A 9,625-nucleotide genomic window follows, 5' to 3' on the forward strand; every position below is an offset into this window, starting at 1 on the left:
GTCGCAGGAGGCAGCACAGAGGTGACCTCTAGTGGCAGGAAACATCTCTGTAGCCAACGGTCAGTGTTTCTGCTGTCGCGGTGGCGCCGGACATTCTCACCCTCGTGCTTTGTTTTCCTCTGTGAGTGGGCGGAGCTTCAGGGCGGGAGGTGCCTGGCAGGAGGAGCGAGAAGCCGGCCGGAAGAGGGCGCCGGTCACCTCGCTGAAGCCCCTCCGCGTCCACGGCAGCCCCTCCCAGCAACCGCGCCCCCCCACCCTGGAGGAGTGCGAGGTAATCATCGAGCGGCTCTACAGCGCCCTCAGTCTGCAGTCGGAGGAAGTGAGTTCCGAACAACACCACCACCAACCACCACCACCAGGGGGCACTCTGACCCTGCTGGTGTCCTGCAGATGGTGCGTGTGAAGATGCTGCTGGGGGACGCCAGGCTCAGCAGGAGGACACAGAACCACCACCTCCATCCTGACCCCTGGTGAGGAGAAGGAGGATCACACGTCCACCTTTTTCATTTTTATTATCATTATTATTATTATTATTTATTTATTTATTTTTTTGAAGAAGGACACTCACTGTTATGGGCAGTATGTTAAGCTTTTACCAATACAAAAAAAAACAGAATTTTTTTTTACACACTGGATCTTTAACTGCTCCTCCCCCTCCTGTTCTTTGCAGCAAACCGTCCAGAACCAGGAAGCCTCCAGTGAAGGTTCTTCAAAAAACATTTTCAGAGAGATTGTAAGTTCACCCGTCAACAACTCCTCCCCCACCCACAACTCCTCAAGTCCTCCTGACCTTCTGCTGTGTCCACCTCCAGGTCTGGACCAGGCCGCCCGGCTCCGTTCCTGCCGGCCCTCAGCCAGACCCTCAGCTCCACCGAGGTCCAGAGGCAGAGGAGAAGCTGTGCTGTCCACAGGGGGCGCTGCAAGTGAGCCCTGCTTTGATGGCGCAGGGCCATGGTGTCTAAACAACGGGACTACCTGCAGTAGATCCCTGTGGTTGATTTGTGAAAAACAATAGCAGCGGGGACACACACACACACACATGAAACAAACTGTTCGAGCAGATCAGAGTTAAAGGGTCAACAACTATTTTCCCAACAACTTTGTGTTGGCTGACATTACTTCTCTGGTGTGTGTCTCGTGTTTTTTATGCAACTCTGCCGATCTTCATGTTTATTTCGACACTTTACTCTCTTTGAAAAGTTTGCTTGCGTGGTGAGTTGTAGATAACCTCCTTTGCACTAGGGGGCAGTGTGACTGCAAAGACATTTTTGTTTTAGTAACAATACTTAAGGAAATATAGAAGCCAATCAGAATGCAGAATTCACAATGCTGTCTGTTTGATTCGGAATTGACTGTCCCCCAATTTGTGTGTGTGTGTGTCTGTCTGTCTGTCTGTCTGTCTGTCTGTCTGTCTGTCTGTCTGTCTGTGCTGGTCGGTGTCTATGTTACGACTGGGGTCTTGGCTCTCAGCTGCACCTCCAGTGTTGTTAACATTCAGCAGGCGCAGCTGCAGCCTCCACAGCAGCACCTGCAACAGCACTTCTTCTCCCACACACACACACAAACACACACACACACACACAAGTCCAGTTCACTCTTTGTTTAACATAGTGTGTGTGTGCCCGTGTCTTTTTGTTTCTCTTGCTGCGGACCCCCTTGTTTGTGTCTTGCATTTGAATGCAACGCCACCACCTCCCCTCCGCTGGTGTTTTGTGTTGGGCGCTGTGTCGATGTCACACTTCTGAGGGTGAAACTCAACCACGAGGAAGTGGGAGGATTACAAGAAATGGACAGAGAGACACACATCATTTTTCAGGGTTTGGTTCCCCCCCATCTGTGCCGTTAGTAAGAGTTAGAAATGTTAGCATTTCACCAAGCTTTTTAAGTGCTTTTTAGGGCTGTGTGTCTCTACATCAGATCCTTTGTCATGTCAAAGCTGTGTTCTACCTCTGCAGTGCATGTTTGTGTGTGTGTGTGTGTGTGTGTGTGTGTGTGTGTGTGTGTGTGTGTGTGTGCGTGCACACGTGTCAAATCATAGAACTTCACTGGCGGAGCTCAGACAGACACAACTGACCGGCAGAAATCATGAGCTGCTGCTGACGCAAAACATCTCTCTCTCTGTCTCTCTGTCTCTCTCTCTCTCACACACACACACACACACACACACACACACACACACACACACACACACACACACACCTGCTTGGCTGCAGGTCAGTGGAGGAGGTTTCTAGCCAAAGAGTGTGCAAACTTTTTTGACTGTTGGGGCCACAATGGGTTCTAGAATGTGACAGAGGAGCCGGAGCAGCAGCAGATGGATGGAGTATTTTGGTGACCCACCTCATAGGAGGAAAACACATATTATGGGATATGTAGAAAACACGTGCGTTCATGTCGATTGGAAATTAACCAATCGACATGAACGCACGTTTTCGCAAAGACAGTAATTTTCTTATAAAGTTACAACAAGATCAGTGTCTTTGAAGCCCCATGGTATTTAGCTCTTTATTGAAAACACTGAAAAAATGGATGAAATACAACTATTTTATGATTTACTTACTATCAATATAATTTCAAGTTCAGCGGGCTGGATTAAAAAGCCTAACGGGCCACATATGGCCCCCAGGCCATAGTTTGCCCATGCCTGGTCTAGTTCCTCTGTGCATCGCTTCACTGGACGAGCTTAAAATAGTTTCCTCAACCTGAAAGCAGAGACGAGCTTCAGTGGGAGAAAATAACCATAAATCCAACACGAAACAAAACATAAAAAACATGACAACTTGGTTGGTGAATCTTGTGTTGCCTCCTGCAGTACTCTGGGCCATGACCATCACAGGCCAGTGGCACGCCAGTAGTCACAAATCATGTCTTAAAATAGGGTTTCAATAAAGTATATGGTTCACATAGTTTGAACTGCTTTGTTACCAGTAGACATTTGAAATAAGATGAATGTTCAAATTGTATTGAAATCTTATAATTGCACATATTTTTACACAACCATCAATAAAGTGCAGGATGGATGGCTTTTACAAAAGAATTAAATAAATATCTGAAAAGAATGAGTGATCCTGATTCATAGCCTACTCTGCGTAACCTACGCAGCCAGTACATGTTTTGTATTTAAATTCTCAAAATTACCACCTTTCATAAAAAAAAAAGAAGCATATTTACAGATCTTGAACATGTTTTTCTCTGGTACATATCTCTTGCTCATATATTTCATGTCTTCAATAAATATCTGAAGTGTAGAAAGTTGTAAAGATAAATAAATAAATAAATAATGCCATGGTGTCCAAACTGTTGACTGGTAGTTTACGTTCAAGACAAACCCCGGCCCAGTATCGATTCAAAACGGGACGTCCCATTTCATCGTCAAATACGGTACAATTCTGTATTTTAAGGGATGGTTGTACGTGACGACTTGCTGGCGCCGGTTTTTCGTGACGCGGCATCCCGGATACATGATTGACAGCTGCCCCGCCCACCCACTGCTCGCTCGCTCCCGCCTCCGGGCGGCCACACAGTGGGACCTGCCCTCCCTCCCGTCGCCATTTTTCCGCTCTCGCACTTCTGGCGGCCCCGGCGAGGAGGAGGGGGCGACGACGGACGGACGGACGAGCTCGAACCGCACAACGGCCGAACCCCGGTAACCCGAACCCACGTCAGGGGTTCCAGAACGCAACGCCAGCACGGGCCGCCGCATTGAAACTAGTCCGCCGTGTGCGAAGTAGACGAGTTTGCGGGCCGCCATTTTTCCGCCGCGCCGACTCCACAGTGTGCCGCCAGTCCCGGGGATACGACTTCGGCCTGCGGCGCCCCGTCACCGTGTCGTGTGCCTCCCGGTCACCCTCCCGGACGCAACCGGGCAGCCGCTGCGGGCCTCTCCCACCCCCTCCCTCCTTGCTGCTGTCCGGCCGAACATGAGGGCTTGAGGGAGGCGGAAGCCGAGGCCTCCTTCTTCCGCTGTGCTTCGCTGACACCGAGCGGAGGAGATGAGTTTCTAGAAGAGCAGCAGCTTCTCGGAAGGCGCAACGAGAGAGACAGAAAAAGGGGAAGCTCCGCTCGTCACTCGTTGCCTCCGGCCTCCTTTGATTTGTCGTTACTTTTTGATTTTTTTTTTTTTCCCCCCTCCGCCTGCTCGAATCCCTGCCGCCGCCGGAGACATGCTGTAGCTGGATGCAGCTAGCCGCGGCCTGCCCCGACCCGCCCGTCGTCGTCGTCGTGCACGGGGACCTGCACCGCCGAGCCCTTGCCCCCCAAGTCTGCTGTGTGGATCTGTGGACCCGTCTGAGTAACTTCATCTGAGGCAAGAGAGATGTCTACCGCCCGCTTCGACTCGGCCGACCGCTCCGCCTGGTACTTTGGACCGGTGCCGCGGCAGGAGGCTCAGAACCGGCTCCAGGGCCAGAGGCACGGCACGTTCCTGGTGCGGGACTCGTCCACCTGCCCCGGGGACTACGTGCTGTCCGTGTCGGAGAACTCCAAGGTGTCCCACTATATCATCAACTCGCTGCCGAGCAAGAGGTTCAAGATCGGCGACCAGGAGTTCGAGCACCTGCCCGCCCTGCTGGAGTTCTACAAGATCCACTACCTGGACACCACCACGCTGATAGAACCGGCGCCCAGGTACCGACTGCTGCTTCTAATGCCGTTATTGCAGCATGGAAAAAGGCAATTTTCCGGGTTGATGTGTCGATAAGAGTTCAGTTGGTTTCGTTCTGATTGTGCAAAGCGCTTTCAGACGTCTTTGGATGTGATTTAGCGTTGTGTGTGTGCGCGCGCGCGAAGTGCGAAGAGTAAGATGAGTGTGAATCTGGGTCGGCCGCCGGGTCTCGGTGCCAGACTGTGCAGGTCAGGTCTTCTGCTTCCAGAACATCATCCAGTCGCACTAGTGTGTGATTGAGAAAGAGTGAGGTAGATCTCTTATACACTCAGATTTGCACCATTTATTATGAGCAGCAAATGAACCACTCATGACAACAACAAAAAATGCAATATGGACTATTTGCATTTTTCTTTTAGAACAGACACAAGACTTATCTTGACGTGTTTTTTTTTCATACCTTGACGTGTTTGGACGGGAGCTCTTCGCCTCTTCAGAAGGTCCGCTACATCAGCTGGTATCACCTTCTGAGGAGGACAGAAGCTACCGCCCAAACACATCAAGGTGTGAAATTAACAACTTGGAACAGTCTGGTGTCTGGTGTAAAAAAAAAAATATAAAAAGCTTAAGAAATGGTATACATCTTATGAGGAGACAGTGCACATCACCCTGAGTTGGTAGCTGCGTTTCCATGACTCCTAGAATTGCGCATAACTTAAATGTCTCATTAAAAAAACCTGACGATGGAAACATCTGAGCTTGGAAAAACCCTTCAAATATGGCTAAAAGGTTTTGATGCTCTCATCAATTTTTATTTCAGACGGATCCATATAGAACTGTATCGCAAAAGTGTCATGGAAACTTACTCGTCAGCTGGAGCGTGACAGGGTCACATGACCAGTCTCACAAGAAGAGATTTTTACGGCTCTTGCACTTCACATCATTCAATGGAAATACCTGCAAATCGCAATTGTACTTTGTGGAAATGTTTTAGAAATATCACTTTTATTTTGTGAAAAACTTTAATGGAAATGCAATCAGTGTGGTGGTGGTGACCAAGCAGGCTTCTCCTCATTCATCTCACTGTGCCCCACCCCCAAGGTTCCCCCCAGTCAGCTGCCCCGTCCAGCCAATGGGAGGCCCCGAGGAGAATCTGGAGTACGTGCGCACGCTGTACGACTTCATGGGCAACGACGAAGAGGACCTTCCGTTCAAGAAGGGCGAGATCCTGGTGATCCTGGAGAAGACTGAGGAGCAGTGGTGGAGCGCCAAGAGCAAGGAGGGCCGCGTGGGCATGATCCCCGTGCCCTACGTGGAGAAGCTGCTGCGACCCTCGCCGCCGCCGATGCACGGCGCCGGCGCCGGCCAGCCGCCACCGCTGCTGCAGGGCTCGCGCAACTCCAACAGCTACGGGATCCCGGAGCCCTCGCACGCCCTGGTGCACGCCTACGCCCAGCCGCAGACGCCCTCGCCGCTGCCGCTCGGGACGCCCGGCGCCGTCATCAGCCCGCTGCCCTCCGTGCAGAACGGCCCCGTCATGGCCAAGGCCATCCAGAAGAGAGTGCCCTGTGCCTACGACAAGACGGCCCTGGCCCTGGAGGTGAGAGGCTTGAATGGGATGGATGGATGGATGGATGGACTTTGTTAACCCCAAATTGGAAAAAAAACACAGTTGAAACACTAAAAACAATACAAAAAAATAAACAGTAACTGGAAGAAGATAGATGGATGGATAGATAGAAAACAGAAAAAAAGACAGACAGAAGATGGATTGATTTATTGATTGATCCCACATTGGAGAAGTAAACTGCCGCAGCACTAAAAACAAAACAATACATAAATTAAGCTGTACAGTAATAACAAGAAGAATACAGACAGATCGTTAGATAGACTGGTAACACCCACACTAAACAGTTGTGCCGGGGTGGAATGACACCACGACTTTAACAGTAACAGGGTCCCGTTACAATTTTGTGTGAAACCTTGTCGTATTTTCCAAATGTCAGCCCCACTTTCAGAACCAGAACACTTCCTCTTATTATTATTGATCCTCAGGGGAGATGAGAGAGCAAAGAGAAGCAGGAACACAAGAGCGTCTCCAAATCAGCAGGGCTGTCTAGCATGAAGCTACCGACCAGAAATGCTTTTGACTGAGAATTAATAGGATCATTATTATTACACACAAGTGAAAGCAACTTTTCTCTTGCGGCGTTTCAACAATGTGTGCGTGCGTGTGGGTTTCTAAAATTGTGTCTTCAGGCTAGGGTCGGTATTTTGAAATTGGTGCATAACAATTATGATCTGAAAATTCATTTAAATGCAGTTAAGTGTGAGTGAGAGAGAGAGAGCGAGCGAGTGCAGGACGACCCCCTGCGTCGTGCAGCGGTTGTCTTGGGTGCAGCTGATGTGTCACTCAAAGGCTCACTTCCTGTTTGGTTCTGGTGTCCTGGCCTGTGATTGGCTCTGACGCCGTGCTGAGTGAGGTGTGGTGGGGGTGTTGGGCGACACTGACCTCAGTGCTGAATGTGGTTGTGGGCTGGAAGGCTTGCAGTCGAGCAGCAGCAGCTCCAGTAGCTGCAGACGTGTCTCAGCCTGCAGCCTGCAGCCTGCTGCTCCTCTGGCAGCTGCTCTGCTGCTGGAGGCTCGTCCCGTTGCTCAAGGGTTGGCGGTTGAAATCCAGCTCCGTCTGTAGCTCACCAGCAGCACCAGTACAAACCCAGCCAGGTCTCTGCTGCTGCTGCTGCTCTTACATGGAGCTATTGAGCTGCTGATGGCTGAGGTTGAGGTCTGTGGTGATGCTCTCCAGACTCTGGATGCCACTCGGTCACTCTGTCCTTCCTGCTGTCCTGCACAAGGGTCAACTGGTCTTGTTCTGCTGCTTCCAGTGAGATTGAAGATTTTTCAGATGAAAGAACTTTATTGGTCACATTCCTGTGCAGGACGTGCGGTGAAATGGCAGCCGACGATGAAATGAGACACAGTGCAAACAGCAACACAACAACATTCACTGCAGAGAAGAAACAACAACAGCAGCAACAGTCAGAAATTATAGGATAGCAACTTTTTTTTCTGGGTCAAAATGTATTTTTTCAACACAAAGGCAGCACACCATTCTCAACGGCAGTGCATCAGCAGCGAGCAGGAAGCTGGCCTGCCGCTGGGATAAAAATAGAAGCAGCAGCAGCAGCAGCAGCGAGTGTTGCTGCTGTGTGGAAGTGACACCTGCTGTGACTCGTCATCCGCTCGCCTCCGGGACAGGAAGTCCTCTGGGTGATGACATCACAGCAGGCCTGGTGGAGACACCTGATCACGTGTCTGCGGAGTGATTGTGAAGCTTCTCGAGTTGGAATTCTAACGCACAACAATGCGACCTGGGGGCTTGGTTAACCCGCACTTGAGGCGTGGCTAATCCCTCTAGAGAACATCTGGCACTGACACGTCAGCTTCGTCCTCCTAATCCCGTGTGTGTGTGTGTGTGTGTGTGTGTGTGTGTGTGTGTGTGTGTGTGTGTGTGTGTGTGTGTGTGTGTGTGTGTGTGTGTGTGTGTGTGTGTGCAACTGGATGATGAAGGTCCAGAATGTTCTTGTCTGTCCAGCAGACAAACTGACTTCCTGTCACATGAATTTCCGCGTGTGTGAAATTCACACCGACTGACTTGAGCTCTCTGTCAGTGTCTCAGTGTCAGTGTCCTCCTGTTTGGTGACCCACCTGTCTGTGTGTCCTGGCAGGTGGGCGACATCGTCAAGGTGACCCGGATGAACATCAGCGGCCAATGGGAGGGTGAGGTGAATGGGAGGCGGGGCCTCTTCCCCTTCACGCACGTCAAGATCATCGACCCCCTGAACCCGGACGAGAGTGACTGAGCTGCCCCTGAACGCAGCACGCCGCCGCTCGGCTGGCTGCTGAGCGTTGGCGACGTAGCCGCTAACACCCCCGCCCCCTCGCAGCGCCCCTTATCGTCGCCAAGCTTTCTGTTTACAACTCTGGACAGCAGCCCCGCCCCATACTTCCTACTTCCTGTTCCCGCCCTCTCTGCAGCGTCCTCCTCATTTCAGTGCGTGTGTGTGCGCGAGTGTTTGGACCCGGTTCTGCTTGGAAGCTCGGAAGCTCCAGCAGACCTGCGGCGGTGAAGGACTTCCTGTTCCTGAGCGACGACGGCGAAGGTTCCCTTTGTTTCAGTCGGATCAGCTGACCTCTCTCTCCCTCCCTCCTTTCTCTCTTTCTTTCTCTCCCACATGTCCCCCTTCCTGTCTCCCTCTCTCTCTCTCCCTCTCTCTCTCTCTCTCTCTCTCTCTCTCTCTCCTGTGTAAGCCCCAGGTTGTCTTGCAGGACTCGGCTTCTTTGTGTCTTTATTTTCTCCCCACTTTATTTGACTACCAGTCGTGCCATGTGCTCAAACGTTGTGGACCGTCAGAGACTCACTGCGGAGTTCTTTTTTTTTTTTTATTGGCCGCTCAGGCAGAACTGTTCTGGGGCTGGGTGGGTGGGGTTATTCTCACCTGGAGCTGTTTGACTGGACCCCCTCCCCCACCGGAAGCTGTGTGTGGTGACGAGTTGAAAAGGGAAACAAACGCCTGCTGGTTTGCCCTCCGTGCATGACTTCCTGTTCCGGGAGACGCTTGGACCCGGGTCACATGCTGCGCTCTCTCTCTCTCTCTCCCTCTCTCCTGGTTTCCCTTCCTGGTCAGATGGTTCAAACCAGACCTACTAATGAAGCAATACGTGCCAGTCGTCCGTCTGCTCCCGCGGTAGGAAACGCCCGTCTGTTACTCACTCACTCACGTCGTCGACAAAAAAATTGTGCCTTTTTATTTTTTTTTTCTTATGCCATCGACATGTGTTAATATCCCCCCTGGTTAACACCTGTGCTGGTATTGACCCTTTATGTACAGAACAAGTAAATAAAAATTAACGTCTACTTCTTTAAGAGGCCTGTGCTGTTGTCGTCATGGTGACCACTTGGGTGGGGAGGCTTTGCTCCACTTCTTTGTGGGTTTTCATTTTTTTTTAAAATAGCAGTTC

At 51.0% G+C, this 9,625-nt stretch overlaps 2 protein-coding genes across 2 annotated transcripts in view; both read left to right on the top strand.

The window, feature by feature from the left end:
* The window catches only part of LOC142890247 (coiled-coil domain-containing protein 74A-like), a 3,950-nt gene extending 2,623 nt beyond the window's left edge, over positions 1-1,327 (top strand). Inside the window, exons 3-7 of the mRNA XM_076029150.1 lie at positions 1-21; positions 127-319; positions 391-470; positions 671-733; positions 813-1,327. The exon at positions 1-21 is cut by the window's left edge and continues 94 nt beyond it. Coding sequence (XP_075885265.1) covers positions 1-21; positions 127-319; positions 391-470; positions 671-733; positions 813-927 — 472 coding nt within the window. The 3' untranslated portion in view covers positions 928-1,327. The remainder of the gene's footprint in view (positions 22-126; positions 320-390; positions 471-670; positions 734-812) is intronic.
* Positions 1,328-3,519: 2,192 nt separating this feature from the next.
* On the top strand, positions 3,520-9,530 carry crkl (v-crk avian sarcoma virus CT10 oncogene homolog-like). Its single transcript, XM_076029151.1, has 3 exons — positions 3,520-4,626; positions 5,705-6,203; positions 8,332-9,530. The coding sequence occupies exons 1-3, from the start codon at positions 4,316-4,318 to the stop codon at positions 8,464-8,466; spliced, it is 945 nt and encodes a 314-aa protein (XP_075885266.1). The 5' UTR covers positions 3,520-4,315; the 3' UTR covers positions 8,467-9,530.
* The last annotated feature ends 95 nt before the right edge of the window (positions 9,531-9,625 follow it).

This window comes from Nelusetta ayraudi, unplaced genomic scaffold (genome assembly GCF_046127955.1).
Source record: "Nelusetta ayraudi isolate G7.1 ecotype Tasmania unplaced genomic scaffold, CSIRO-AGI_Nayr_v1 ptg000026l, whole genome shotgun sequence".
Lineage (NCBI taxonomy): Eukaryota > Metazoa > Chordata > Actinopteri > Tetraodontiformes > Monacanthidae > Nelusetta > Nelusetta ayraudi.